This window comes from Macrotis lagotis, chromosome 3 (genome assembly GCF_037893015.1).
Source record: "Macrotis lagotis isolate mMagLag1 chromosome 3, bilby.v1.9.chrom.fasta, whole genome shotgun sequence".
NCBI classification, from domain to species: domain Eukaryota; kingdom Metazoa; phylum Chordata; class Mammalia; order Peramelemorphia; family Peramelidae; genus Macrotis; species Macrotis lagotis.
The window spans coordinates 282,926,476-282,940,611 of record NC_133660.1 but is presented as its reverse complement, the minus strand read 5'-3'; the positions used below and the strand labels follow the sequence as shown (position 1 = coordinate 282,940,611).

General features: G+C 56.4%; 2 protein-coding genes across 3 annotated transcripts in view; one reads left to right on the top strand and one right to left on the bottom strand.

Moving 5' to 3' along the window:
* Positions 1–4,461, bottom strand: part of LOC141519397 (uncharacterized) — a 52,953-nt gene extending 48,492 nt beyond the window's left edge. Inside the window, exons 1-3 of the mRNA XM_074231647.1 lie at positions 4,237–4,461; positions 2,024–4,130; positions 963–1,146 (exon numbers count right to left, since the gene is read on the bottom strand). Of these exons, the coding sequence (XP_074087748.1) occupies positions 2,391–4,130; positions 4,237–4,461 (1,965 nt within the window). The 3' untranslated portion in view covers positions 963–1,146; positions 2,024–2,390. The remainder of the gene's footprint in view (positions 1–962; positions 1,147–2,023; positions 4,131–4,236) is intronic.
* Positions 4,202–13,384, top strand: SNX32 (sorting nexin 32). Of its 2 annotated transcripts, XM_074231044.1 has the most exons (15): positions 4,202–4,275; positions 4,679–4,747; positions 6,637–6,714; positions 8,545–8,649; positions 9,000–9,110; positions 9,255–9,376; positions 10,620–10,743; positions 11,039–11,143; positions 11,315–11,420; positions 11,657–11,732; positions 11,900–11,939; positions 12,224–12,310; positions 12,395–12,554; positions 12,630–12,715; positions 13,123–13,384. In XM_074231044.1, the coding sequence occupies exons 2-15, from the start codon at positions 4,712–4,714 to the stop codon at positions 13,174–13,176; spliced, it is 1,290 nt and encodes a 429-aa protein (XP_074087145.1). In that variant the 5' UTR covers positions 4,202–4,275; positions 4,679–4,711; the 3' UTR covers positions 13,177–13,384. The 2 variants fall into 2 exon arrangements, with proteins under 2 accessions (XP_074087145.1, XP_074087146.1); XM_074231045.1 differs by lacking the exon at positions 6,637–6,714.
* The last annotated feature ends 752 nt before the right edge of the window (positions 13,385–14,136 follow it).

Here is a 14,136-nt window from a genome sequence, read left to right as displayed (position 1 = left end):
CACAAGGTCCAATCTTCTTATTTTGCAGGAAGAAACTGAGGCCTAGAGGAGAAGTGACTTCCCCAAGGTCACCCAACTAATGAAGGCCAAAGCAGGAACCCAAATCCAAGTTTTGCAACTAGATACCAGTTTGTTCAATTCACCAGAGGCTAGACCCAATTCACTGTTTAATTAACTTATTAATGTGGTGACAAATGTGAGGTAAATCTTATTCATTTAACTAAATCACCTAGAATTTGAAGGTCAATAGAGGGCCAATATGTGAAATAAGAAAGATAATTTCATATGGTTATGAGGATTATAGATTTAAAGCTGGAAGGAACCTTTAGGAGACATCAAGTCCAATGCATTCATTTAACAGAAGAGGAAACTGAGGACCAAGTGGGGAAGTTCCTTGCCTGAGGTCACACAGGTACAAGTTGAGAGAGAGAGAGAGGATTTGAACCAAGTCTTCTGACTTCAAAGTCATTATTTTTCCACAATGCCATGATACTTGTTCTAGTCCATCTGGAAATAACCCCTGGGGGCCTTCATCTGTGATGTGGCTCTTTCCTATTTGTCCCACTGACTTTCAATGTGCTTGGTTACCCAAGTAATCCAGTAATTTTAACTACATTTTAGTGCACTTTAAGGATCCAGAACACAGTTGGGGAGAAGAGGATAAGAGCTCTGGGTCCAATGCCCTCATTTTAGAGAAAGAGAAACTGAGACCCAGAGACAGGATTCAAGCCCTCTTCTCCCAACTCGATATGCTCTTTCTAATACATCCTATGGGTTCTGAATAATGTTATTTGAATAGGGAGATGGCTTTGGAAGGGGCAGACTAGATGTTTCTAAAATAATGAAAGATAGCCTCATCATTCCCACAACTGGGACAGTGATGCCTTGGTGATTCTAGTAGGGAGCAGCACCAAAAGCCATACTGGCTATCTGGGTGAAGTATACTTAACTTGTGCACTTACAAGAATTGGAAGGGTGGCTTGGAGACTCCTTTCCCTTTGTGTGGCCTTCCTTGCTGTGACAGCTCTGTAGCTCATTGGTCAGGATGTAGGATGCTGGATCAAGCATCAGAAAAGCCAAGCTTGATACTTGCTGGGACCAAGGAATCACAGAATCCTGGGGCTGCCAACCCACTGAGGCAGTGATCTGTGGAAAGGAGGCAAACATTCTCTTTGGCATTTATGGCTTTTTACTTTTCCTACTTAAGCATGTATTCAATGATCTTTTAGCCCAATGGGTGAATGGTTATGTCTATGGGCTCCAAGACTGGAGAGAGATGGGAACCGGACCACTCAAAAAGATGTGCAGGCACAAAAATAAGTCCATAAGGAGGGAAAGAGGGCAAAAGGAACCAAGGAAAGTCTGGAGGAAAGTCACAGTGGGGGATTGAGACAGTGACAGAACTGGGAAAGGGCAGTTTAGGTACAAACTGGCTCTGGTTTGATGATAATAATGTTTATCCTTCATTCTTGAAGAATGCCATGCCATCAGAGAAATGTTGCCATGACAAACACATGAATTGGATTGGGGGGGTACCATGTTACCATGTGTTAAGTCACCAGCCTCACTCTGTCCTCCACAGCCATCTGGATCTAGTGGCCAGATATAGATGAGGATGACCGGAGATGGCCTTAGATGTAAAGCAGTCAAGGTTAAATGATTTGCTCAAGGTCACACAGCTATTAAATGTCAATTTTCTGAGGTCACATTTTAACTCAGGTCCTCCTGACCTCTGGGTCACCACCTAGTAGCCAACTAGGAAAGGCAAGGAGGTCCCAGGAGAAACCATCTTTTTGCTAGATAAGGTTATGGAAATAATGGACCATTGTCATTTTTTCATTGAGAGAAGAGAGATTTGTTGGGAGAGAAGGGTGCTGAAAATAAAAGGCTTTTTGCATTTGTTTGGGCCCCTGGTGGTTCCTGGGCCTGGCAACATGGAAGAGAGGAGGCACCCCAACGGGGAGGATAAGGAAGGGGGGGGAGGCACCAGAATGGTTTCCTGCTGCTGCTGCCTAATTCTCACCTTTGTCTCTTCATTGTTCTTCAAAGTCTTTCTCATCGGAGCATGCTTCACTCACACATCCACTCTGGGACCTCAGTCAGGAATCTTTTTCTTCCTTCTTCATTTGTTGCTTCTCTAAAATTTCTATCAGGAAGCTGCCCTCTCCAGCCCCATTTCCCCTGCCCCTCGTTGTGTCCCTGGCAAGGACTGGCAGAGGACAGCATTTTGGGTCATATAGGCCATCAGTTCGTGCTGTCCCACCTCTGGTGTTCTTTCTGAGAATGTGCCCCAGAGTCCCACCATTCCCTCTTCCTCCCTGGGAAGGCCACTACCCAGTCTGATCTTGCTTTCCAAGTTCTGCCCAGTCCCACTGGCCCCGAGCCTTCTTTTATGACATCTTCCTTTCCTCCCTCTCTCTTCCTGGCAATCCTTCAGGTTCCTTCTCCAACCCTTCTTCTGCACCCCTGCCCTGGGGGGTTTCCTGACCAGGCTGCGCCCCTTCCATCCTTTCGTGGGCATCGCTCTTCCCAGGGCCTTCGATGCTCTCCCTGGCCGCAGAGACCGGATCCGGGTGTTGGCCGTCGGTGTTCTCCGAGGGGTTCCCGCCCTCAACGGGCCCCTCCAGCCATTCTGGCTCTGCTTCCTCTAGATCCTTTCTCTCCTCGGGGCTTTCCTGGTTCCCAACCATCTCCCTCTGGTCCTCTCTATCTTTCTCCTCCGGGCTGGGGACCTGAGCATCCTCCAGCGCCTGGTCCTGAGGCTGCTCGGCTTCTGCCCCGGCAGCGTCCGTCTCAGGGGTCTCCCGGCCTCCGGCCCCCACAGCCTCCGCCTCCTGGGTCAGCTCTCCTTCGGCCTCCTCAGCCCCGGCCTCCGGGCTGTCCTCATCTTCGGCCTCTGCAGCCTCCGCCTCCTGGGTCAGCTCTCCTTCTGCCTGGGCAGCCCCGGCCTCCGGGGTCTCCTCTTCGGCCTCCTCAGCCCCGGCCTCGGCCTCCGGGCTCTCCTCATCTTCGGCCTCCTCAGCCCCAGCCTCCGGGCTCTCCTCCGGGCTCTCCTCCTCGTCTTCTGCCCCCACAACCTCCGCCTCCGGGGTCTCCTCGTCTTCGGGCCTCCCAGGCTCCGGGGTGTCCTGCTCCTCTGCCCCCGCCGCCGCCTCCGGGGTGTCCTGCTCTTCGGCCCCCCCGGCCCCCGCCTCCGGGGGCTCCTGGCCTTGGGCCCCCCCGGCCCCCGCCTCCGGGGGCTCCTCCTCGCCGCCCGCGGCCCCCGCCTCGGGCAGCCGGCCCTCGGGCTGGGCGGGCGGCGGCTTCGGGGCGGCGGGCGGCGGCGCAGGCCGGGGCTGGGCCCGGCGCCGGGCCTCGGGCTGCAGCAGGCGCAGGCCCTGCACCTTGAGCGGCTCCCAGCTGTGCCACACCCGCTCGTGCGCGATCTTCACGCACCTCCAGAGCCTGAAGGGCGAGGCGGAGGCCGCGGTCCACGAGTCGTGCGTGCTAGCCCACGGCGGCGCCCGGGGCCGCGTCCAGGCGGCCTTGGCGGCCGGGCCCTGGCCCTTCACCTGCAGCGACGAGAAGTAGCGGAGGTGGCGGGCGCCGTGGTAGCGCGGGCCGCGCCGCAGCCCCGGAGGCCGGCCCTCGGGCGGCGGTTGGCTCGGGGCCGCGGCCTCGCTGCTCCACCAGCCGGGCTTCCAGGGCCCCGCGGCGGCCAGCCCGCGGCCGCACACCACCAGCCCCAGCTGCCTCAGCGCCAGGCGCCGGCAGGAGCGCCGCGCCGCGGGGCCCGACCCGCCCGGGCCGCGGCCCGGCTCCCCGCCCCAGGGCCAGGGCCACACTTTCACGCAGCCCACCAGGCCCGGGGTCACCCGCTGCGCCCCGCCCGCCCACAGCCGGGACTTCCTCCGCAGCCCCCGGCCGGCCCGGGCCCCGGGCCCGGCCCGGCCTCGCCTCCGCCTCTGGCTCCGCCCCAGCGCGCCCCGCCCCTCCCCGCAGGTCCGCCCGCGGACCCGCCCCCGCCCTCCCCGCCGCTCCGCCGGGCCTGAGACCGGGGCCGCTGGGGGACGGAGGGCGCAGGCGCAGCAACTCCGGGCGGCTCCGCGCCCCGCCCCCGGCCTGGGGGGGGGGAGGCCCCGCGCCTGCGCCTGCGCACGAGCCTTCCGAGGCCGGCTCCCGCGAGAGGAGAGGGGCGGGGGGCGGGGCGGAGCGGGGGGGGGGGCTCCGGCGGCTCTGGAGGGGGGGGGGGGTCACAGCGTGGCTGCCCCCCCCACGAATGCTGTCCGCCGATCGGTGAGAGGGTGCGGCGGGGGCACAGAGGATGGAGACGGGGAGAGCGGGGGAGGGGTGGGGGGCTCCCTCGGCTCCCAGCCCCTTCCTCTCGGGCTGCTCCGCCCCGCCCCTCAAGAGGCGGTACTGCTGGCGGGAGGGGCAGTAGGACAAGCCAATGGAAGCTCGGCGGCCGGTGCTTCCGGCCATTCAGAGAACGCGGTGTGGGCGGAGTCTAGAGACCTTCCCCTCCCCTCCAGACGGCTCCCCCGAGGGTGGGGTGAAAGCTTGGGGCGCTGAGGGCTCCATTCATTCTTCCCTCCGAGGCGGGCGGGGGGAGGAGCGAGGGTCCCTCAAGGTTGGGGAGGGGTCTGGGCGGGGAGGCGCCCGGGCCACTAGAAGCCGGCCTTCTTCTTGCCTCTTGTAGGAGCAGAAAAGCGGAGCCGCGGGAGGACCAGTGATGGAGGAGAATCCGGATCCAGGGGAGGAGCGCCAGGTAATGGAAGGATGGATGCGATGGAGGGAGGGAGGGAGGGAGGGAGGGATGGAAGGAAGGATGGATGCTGGATGGATGGAGGGAGGGATGGATGGAGGGAGGGAGGGAGGGATGGAAGGATGGATGCTGGATGGATGGATGGAGGGAGGGAGGGATGGAAGGATGGATGCTGGATGGATGGATGGAGGGAGGGAGGGAGGGAGGGATGGAAGGATGGATGCTGGATGGATGGAGGGAGGGAGGGATGGATGGATGCTGGATGGATGGATGGAGGGAGGGAGGGAGGGAGGGAGGGATGGAAGGATGGATGGATGCTGGATGGATGGAGGGAGGGAGGGAGGGATGGAAGGATGGATGCTGGATGGATGGAGGGAGGGAGGGAGGGATGGAAGGATGGATGCTGGATGGATGGAGGGAGGGAGGGATGGAAGGATGGATGCTGGATGGATGGATGGAGGGAGGGAGGGAGGGAGGGATGGAAGGATGGATGCTGGATGGATGGATGGAGGGAGGGAGGGAGGGAGGGATGGAAGGATGGATGCTGGATGGATGGAGGGAGGGAGGGATGGAAGGATGGATGCTGGATGGATGGAGGGAGGGAGGGAGGGAGGGATGGAAGGATGGATGCTGGATGGATGGAAGGAGGGAGGGAGGGAGGGATGGAAGGATGGATGGATGCTGGATAGATGGAGGGAGCGAGGGATGGAAGGAAGGATAGATGCTGGATGGAGGGAGGGAGGGATGGAGGAAGGGATGGAAGGATGGATGCTGGATGGATGGAGGGAGGGAGGGATGGAAGGATGGATGCTGGATGGATGGATGAAGGGAGGGAGGGATGGAAGGATGGATGCTGGATGGAGGGAGGGAGGGATGGAGGAATAGATGTATGTTAGATGAATGGAAGGCTGAATGGTGGATGGATGGAGGGAGGGAGGGATGGAAGGAAGGATGGATGCTGGATGGATGGAAGGAGGGAGGGAGGGATGGAAGGATGGATGCTGGATGGATGGATGGATGGAGGGAGGGAGGGATGGAAGGATGGATGCTGGATGGATGGAGGGAGGGAGGGATGGAAGGATGGATGCTGGATGGATGGAGGGAGGGATGGAGGAAGGGATGGAAGGATGGATGCTGGATGGATGGAGGGAGGGAGGGAGGGAGGGATGGAAGGATGGATGGATGCTGGATAGATGGAGGGAGCGAGGGATGGAAGGAAGGATAGATGCTGGATGGAGGGAGGGAGGGATGGAGGAAGGGATGGAAGGATGGATGCTGGATGGATGGAGGGAGGGAGGGATGGAAGGATGGATGCTGGATGGATGGATGAAGGGAGGGAGGGATGGAAGGATGGATGCTGGATGGAGGGAGGGAGGGATGGAGGAATAGATGTATGTTAGATGAATGGAAGGCTGAATGGTGGATGGATGGAGGGAGGGAGGGATGGAAGGAAGGATGGATGCTGGATGGATGGAAGGAGGGAGGGAGGGATGGAAGGATGGATGCTGGATGGATGGAGGGAGGGATGGAGGAATAGATGGATGTTAGATGAATGGAAGGCTGGATGCTGGATGGATGGAGGGAGGGAGGGAGGGATGGAAGGATGGATGCTGGATGGATGGAGGGAGGGATGGAGGAATAGATGGATGTTAGATGAATGGAAGGCTGGATGGTGGATGGAGGGATGGAGGGAGGGAAGGAGGGATGGATGATAGATAGATAGATGGAAGGATAGATGGATGAAGGGATGGATGGATAGAAGGATGCATGCCTCAATGGACTGAGGTCAGGCTTTCAGGGAAGAGCCCTGAGCCCCAGGGAGAGAAGGACTGGAGAGGATTCCCAAGGGACCCCCACCCCCACTACTTTTGATCAATCCCTCCTGAGATCAGGGAATAGGGAAGGAGACCTGCAGGTGGCAAAGTGAAGGTGAAGGCATCTCTCTCCAAGAAGCAGGCAGTGGAATTGGGGTGAGTCATAGAGGACTTTGACTATCACCTAGCCCAAGTTCAATTTATAGGGAGCCCAAGGGGCATGTCCAAGGTCAGGTAAGAGGAAATCAGCAGAGCAAGGGTTCAGACTACATATCTCTGGCCCCAAGTCCTTTACTTCCCCTACCCCGGGCAAATCCCAAGAAGAATTAGGCACACCCTCTGAAATTCTTGGATTGAGAAATTTAGTGGCCCAAGAGAGAGAGGGAGAGATGCCCAGGGTAGACCCTACCCAGAGGAGCCATTCTTATCTGTGGACAACAGATTCCAGCAGAGAAGAATAGAGAGAGGGGTGTGTCTGTGTGTCTGTGTGTCTGTGTGTGTACACAGGCAGAGAGCTATGGCTGAGAAGAGGGTCCACTGGGACCCCACCAGTCAGGGGAAGAACAAGACAAGGGACTCAGGATAGAAAGGCAGAGGAGGAAGGTCAATACACAAGCAATCTCCTGGTGGCTGGAGAGAACAAAAATGTTCTCAGAACAGAAGAAAGACTTGGGGGAGATCAGGTGCTGAGGCAGACCCCAGAGGAGACAGAAATTGTACTTAGGGACCTGGATGGGAAACAGGATGTGGATTTCAATGTAAACCAGTCTAATCCAACTAGCATTTATTGAAGGCCTACTCTGTGAGTGCCACTACTTGAAGGACAAAAGAACAGACTTCAATGCCCATGCCATATTATTTGTGGCATGTAACCCTTTGGGTGAAATACCACAGTCCTTTGAGGTGAGCATCCCCTGCTTCAGGCTTCTTTTTTTCAGTCACTAACAAACACTAGTCAGAATGCTTTCCTAAATTAGTCAATCAGTGATTATTCCTTACTCATCTGCCTACTGTGTACCAAGGACTTCATGTCCATGGACCAAAGTACAGTCATTTCTTCCCTTGAGGGGCTTGAAAGAGGGGGAAGGGTGAGAGCCAAGAGTTTCCGCTTGGAGCTGGCTGAATCCACAGCTGCAGGAAGGGGAAGAAGGCAGCTATTGACCACTGGAGGACCTTCAGTACCCAGGCCGAGCATGCTGCCTTCCCCCAGAGCCTGGGATCTCTGTTCTGGAGAGGGCTCAAAGAAGAAAGAATCCCAACCATTCCAGGCCTCTCTTTATGGTTGCTTCCAAAGCATATTTACAGACACAGATCCTCATGAAAACCCCCCTGAAGCTGGTGGGTCTGAGCTTAACTGTGCCCATTTTACACATGGCTTGGCTAATAGCAATGGACATTTATGTTCTTTCACTACACTCTGCACTTTGACCTCTTATCTTGGGGAGCCTCACTTTGATCATAAAAGGTGAATGATACAGTGATCTATCACAGAACTAACCAATTCAAAGAGCAAGATTCCTTCCTGAGTCCCAGGTCCAGCCATGTTGGCGCAGAGGGAGAAGACCTCCCCAAGCACTAACTTTCCAGGGCTCTGCCTGAAAGCCCACTTGTGGATGGATGGGCAGCTTACCCCCCAAAGGGCTGTGCAAAGGCAAACAAGAGTGGCACTAGAAGGCAATGGAATAGTTTTCTAAAGCCCCCTTTAGGGGCTTGGGGCTGGATGAGTGACTCGGATAGGGGTAGCTGAGGATGCACTGGGCTCCTAGGGGGCCACTGAGGTGGAGAATAGAACAGTGAAAAGAACCCCACATTTGGTGACTAGAGCTGGGGTCATATCCCAGCATGCACCACCTAGATGACCCCTTCTAGATCCCCATTCACCCTGCTGGGCTTTTTCTGGAAGGATTCCCAGGATGCAGGCTAGGAGTGGGAGGTGAGGGCAAATGGGCCTTTCCAGGACCCCACTTCCTGCCTCCCTCTTCTCAGCCCTGCTCTGTGACAGTGGATCTGCAGGGAGATGGCGCCTTGCAGGTGGAGATCTCAGATGCTGTGAGTGAGAGGGACAAGGTGAAGTTCACAGTTCACACCAAGGTGAGGTCATCACTTCCCCATTCAGAATCTCCAGCCTCTGTCATCTCCCGGGCCCCCTACATTACATCTCTCCTTGCCAGATATCTCTGCTAGAAAGCAAATTCTCGTGATTTCCAGCTCCCAGCCGTCCCCTCCAGTGCCTGCCATCCTATTGAACCCCAGGGTTCTGGCCCTCGGCCCTGGCTGGGAGCCCAACGAGAATTCTGGGAAGCGTCCAGAGCTGAGCGTGAGGGAGGAGGGTGTGTGTGATGCCTTGAAGAGGAATTCTTGGCCAAGGGTATCTGGTTCTGCATGGCATGAAGATGTGAGCAGGGTTTGCTGGTCTTCAGTGGGGTATCCTTCCCTTTCAGAGCTGCCTCCCGCATTTCAGCCAGACAGAGTTTTCTGTTGTGAGGCAACATGAGGAGTTCATCTGGCTTCACGATGCATACACAGACAATGAGGACTATGCCGGCATCATTGTGAGGAGCTGGGCTTTGGTCTGGGGGTGGGTGGGGGAGGCCAAGGGTCTCCTTGGAGCTGGAAGGAGCTGGGAGGGGTGGTGGGCTTTGGGATCCTGAATCTCAAGACAGATGGACTTCTCAGCTCCTTTCTGTTTTGAACAGATACCCCCAGCCCCTCCCAAGCCAGACTTTGAGGCTTCCCGGGAAAAGCTACAGAGGCTGGGAGAAGGTGACAGCTCAGTTACCAGGGAAGAGTTTGCTAAAATGAAGCAAGAACTGGAAGGGTGAGACCCCCCTCCTCTCCTGGCATGGCTCATCCTTCCTGAAGACTCTTCCCTCTCCTGTCCTCCAGCTCCCCCCTTCCCAGGACTCCCACATAAGGCAATACCATGTCCTGATTGGGGAGCTTGTTGTCTCCTCTGACATCCTCCAAACAAACCTTTTTAACATTCCTGAACAAAGCTTTTCCCTTCTCTCAGGGTCCTCTCTGGTCCCTTTCACTCCTCCAATCAGTAAGCACATAGGAAATACCCAGGAGGCATCACCTGATTCTTACCTTCAAGCTGCTTACATTCCAGAGGAGAAGGCCTCCCTCCTCCTTTGGAACAAGGGCTCAGGGCACACTGATTGACCTGTTTTGGGGGGGGCAAGGCAATGGAGTTAAGTGACTTGCCAAAGGTCCCACAGTTGGGTAATTATTGCCTGAGGCTGTATTTGAACTCAGGTCCTTTTGACTCCAGGACGGGTGCTCTAGCCTCTGTGCCACCCAGCTGCCCCTGATTGACCTTTTAATGAACAATGAAGGTAAATGATAGGAGAGCTCCTCTTTCCTTTCCTCACGACCACCTTGGAAAGTGGTAATGAAGTCTTACTATCTCCATTTTGGGGGGATTGTTAGAGCCTCTGGCCTGGAGTCAGGAGGACTGAGTTCAAATCTGACCTCAGATGCTTTCTCTGTGACCCTGGGCAAATCACTTTGTTCTGTTTGCCTCAGTTTCCTCACCTGTCAAATGAACTGGAGAAGGAAAAGCAAACCACTCCAGTATCTGTGCCAGGAAAGCTCCCAATAGGATCACTGAGGCCAAACTAGATGAAGTGACTTGAACCAGTCAGTTATAGGAAGGGTAAGAGGGGGCAAGGAATCGAGCCAGGCCTCCTCCACCCAGACTCCAGGGCTTTCTGTGTGACCTCACACCTCCCCTCACCCCTGGGTCTGCTGGGAGAAATGAGGAAGTCGGCAGGAGTCGCAGGGGGCATGGTGCCCCTCTCTTTGCCTTTGCCTTTAGAAAAAGTGGGGCAGCTTGTGACGTTGGGCCTAGAACTGAGTTCAGATCCGGCCCCTGATACTTGTGTAACCTTGGGCAAGTCACTAACCTCTGTTTGCCTCAGTTTCCTCAATGACAAAATGAGAACAATAACATCACCCACATCCTGGGTTGTGAGAATCAACCGAGTTCTTTATAAAAGCTCTTAGCCGTGGACCCGTCCACAGCAGGCACAACCTGAACGCTCACTTCCTTCCCCCAGGGAGTATTTGGCCATCTTTAAGAAGACAGTGGCCATGCATGAAGTTTTCCTGCAGCGCCTGGCTGCCCACCCCACCCTCCGGAGGGACCACAACCTCTATGTCTTCTTGGAATATGGCCAAGATGTGAGTTGGCTTGGGGGAGCCCCAAGATCATGGGAGGGCCTGTGCTGGGGTGGAGGTAGGGAAGTGGAGCCTCGGGGTCACGAAGGGGCATGGAACCCTGAGGTTATGGTGGGGCACGTGTGACTGGGGGAGCCCTGGGGTTGTGGAGGGGGCCTGTACGGGGGAGACCCAGGGTCATCAGGGGACCTCTGCCAGGGGCCATGGAGCTTTAGGGTAATCAGGGCTGCCAGGGGGCACATGGAACACTGGAGTAGGCCAAGACTGAGCCCAATCCCCCTTGCCTCTGCCCACCCAGCTGAGTGTTCGTGGGAAGAATAAGAAGGAGCTCTTTGGGGGGTTTATCAGGAACATTGTGAAGTCAGCGGATGAGGCTCTCATCACTGGTATTTCAGGACTGAAGGTGAGGGGGTCCCAGGGCAGTGACGGAGCCCCAGGTGGGGCCTGAGCTGGAAAATTCCCATTGGGACTCTGGGTAAGCCACTTCACCTGGGCCTACCCTGGCCCAAGCTGCCCCAGGGAGGCCCCTTGGTGACCCCACAGTCTCCTCCTGCCATCTTTGCCTCCATTCTAGGAGGTGGATGAATTTTTTGAGCACGAGAGGACCTTCTTACTGGAGTACCACACCCGCATCCGGGATGCCTGCCTGCGTGCTGACCGGGTCATGCGCTCCCACAAGAGTGCGTGGGGACTCCTGGGGGACCCTCCTCACCCTATTGCCCTTCCCTGCCCTTCAACACATCCTCTTTAGGAAGAAACAAGGGCTTTCTGAGGGGCACCCTCCCCACACCCTCCCCAAGCTCCTCCCTTCAACCCAGGAGGCTTTGTCCACCTTCCCTGTCTTCTACCTGGCCAAAACTTGCCCGCCCCAGACCAGAAGTGTGGCCAGTTCTCATGAAGGGCATGTTCCTCACAGGCCTGGCCGAGGATTACATTCCCATCTCCGCAGCACTGAGCAGTCTGAGCACCCAGGAAGTCAACCAGCTAAAGACGTGAGAGGACCCTTCCCCACTCCCAGCCCCCTTCTCCCCAGGCCTTTCCTGCCCCCAAGGTGCCCAGAGGGTCTGGGGAAGGCAAGCAGGAGCCTGGGCCCCAGAGGATGCTTTGGCTAAGCCTGCTGGCCTTGGGGCACCTTGGCAGAGGACTCTCTTCTTCCTAGGAGCTTTCTCAAATTGGCTGAACTGTTTGAACGTTTGAGGGTGAGAAGCCCTTCCTACTTTTGGCATGTGGGGGTGAAGGGAGACCTGTAGTTGGGGAGATGGGGGGCATGGCATTTCCCCAACTTTCAGGTTGTTACATTAATCCAGGGATTGGGGGGAGTCATTCCAGTGCTGGTCTGGGGGGCAGTGTGATGGTGGGATCCAGGTCCCTCAGTGGACGGAGGGGGCCTTCCCCAGACCTCAGAGCTTCCTACCCAGGGCCAGGGGTCCTCCTGTGTACTAGGATCAGGGAACCCCAAGATGTGCTTGTCCCTTCCCTGCAGAAGCTGGAGGGCCGGGTGGCCTCAGATGAAGACCTCAAGCTGTCGGACATGCTCCATTACTACATGAGGGACGCTCAGGCTGCCAAGGTGAGCAGCGTTTCTGAGCCGGCCATGCCCGTGTTCTGCCCTCGTGGCCCAAGAGGTTCCTGCCCAGTTCTTGTCTCCTTGTAGGACCTGCTATACCGGCGCCTGAGAGCACTGGCTGACTACGAGAATGCCAACAAGGCCCTGGACAAAGCCCGGATGAGAAACCGTGAGGTGCGGTCAGCCGAGACCCATCAGCAGCTGTGCTGCCGACGGTTTGAGCGCCTCTCTGACTCGGCCAGGCAGGGTGAGTGAAGCATTCCACATTTGGCTGCCCCCACCCCCCGTTTAGTCCAATGTTCACGTTCCCTTCTCCGGTCAGAGCTCACCGACTTTAAGGCTCGCCGGGGATCTGCTTTCCGAAAGAACCTCATAGAGTTGGCAGAACTGGAACTCAAACATGCCAAGGTAAGGGCCCCAGCTGCTGGTCAGGGAGGTAGAGTGGGGCCTTGCCCCCCCCCAGAGGCTACCATGGGGGGGGACCATTCACTAAGTGGTTCTAGGCTGGCACACAAGGTGCTTTTACCATCTCACTCCTCTCAGACTGCCATTTTTCAGAGGGAAACTGAGGCTCAGTAGCTTTCAATGTCAAATATTGGGCAAGTGTCTGCGCTTATATGCCAGTATCATGCCACCTTGAGACACGTGGCCTTGGGTTTCTTCTCTGGAATCTGACAAGTTCTCTTGACCCTTGTCCTCACTAGAGTGAGGAAATCTGCCATGCATAATCCTCGAGTTGAGCCAAGGGGGAACTGAGGGAAGGAGCGTGGAACACTGCCCCCACCCAGAGCAGCACCCCATTCTCTCTTCCTCAGGCCAGTACCCTGCTTCTGAGAAACACCCTCATTGCACTCAAGGGAGAACCCTAGCAGCCTCTCCTCCCTCCCTCCCAACAATCCCTACCCCAGCCTTCCCTATGCTACCCCCTGGGAAAGGAGACATGGACAAGCAGCAGACGTGGGGGTGTCTCCGAGAAGGAACCCTCAGAGCCAAGGCCTCCAGATCCAGAGGTTGTTGGCCCAACGCCACCTAGGTGTTCTTTCCCACTTCGTGGAGAATAAAGGTTCCTGCTTTGGATCCAGCCTGTTGTGTGCTCCCTTGGGGGTTGGATATAAAAAGGCCTTTCCCCTTCCCCTTCTCTGAGGCTCACTTGGCAGTTCCTTTGGGGCAGTTCCTTTGGGACCCTTGCCATCGACAATGAGCCATCTTGGGCTGGGGCTGCAGCGAAGACCTGGAGAAGATGGATAATCTTGCAGCCAGGAGGCACTGATCAAAGCCCCAGGCCCTGCTCTGGTGGGGGAGGGGGGCAGCCTCTTTTGCAGCTCCCACTGACCCAGCTTTGGCTTTGCCAAGTTTGGGGGGGGCAGGCAAAGAGCCTGCCATGATTTACCACTTCCACTTCTCTCCTGTCCAACCCAGAAAAAAAAACACCTGCAAAGCAGCTCACCTTTTATTTTATTTGTCCTTTTTTTTAAAATTGAACTTTCTTTTTTACTGGCGCTGTAACTTTCCTTTTACTGGCCACATGAGTTACTTGGGGGTGGGGTGGGATGGTGGTGAGGGGAGCCGGCTGTGTAGGGGGGGGGTCTCCACAACATTCCATTTATACACAAAACTAACAACAAGCACAAAGCCACTATTGCGGTTAGAAGTTGGCAGCACCGGGGAAGGGGAAAAACCTGGGGATGTCAGTTAAAAAAAATACTGGAAAATACTGGCCTTCCCCCCATCTGGGCGTCCGGGAGGGGCTTGGTCTGCTACAACTCATGAGGAATGAGAAGAACCAATACGGTTTGGGAAGGCCAGAGCCATGGGGTGAAGTGGGGGAG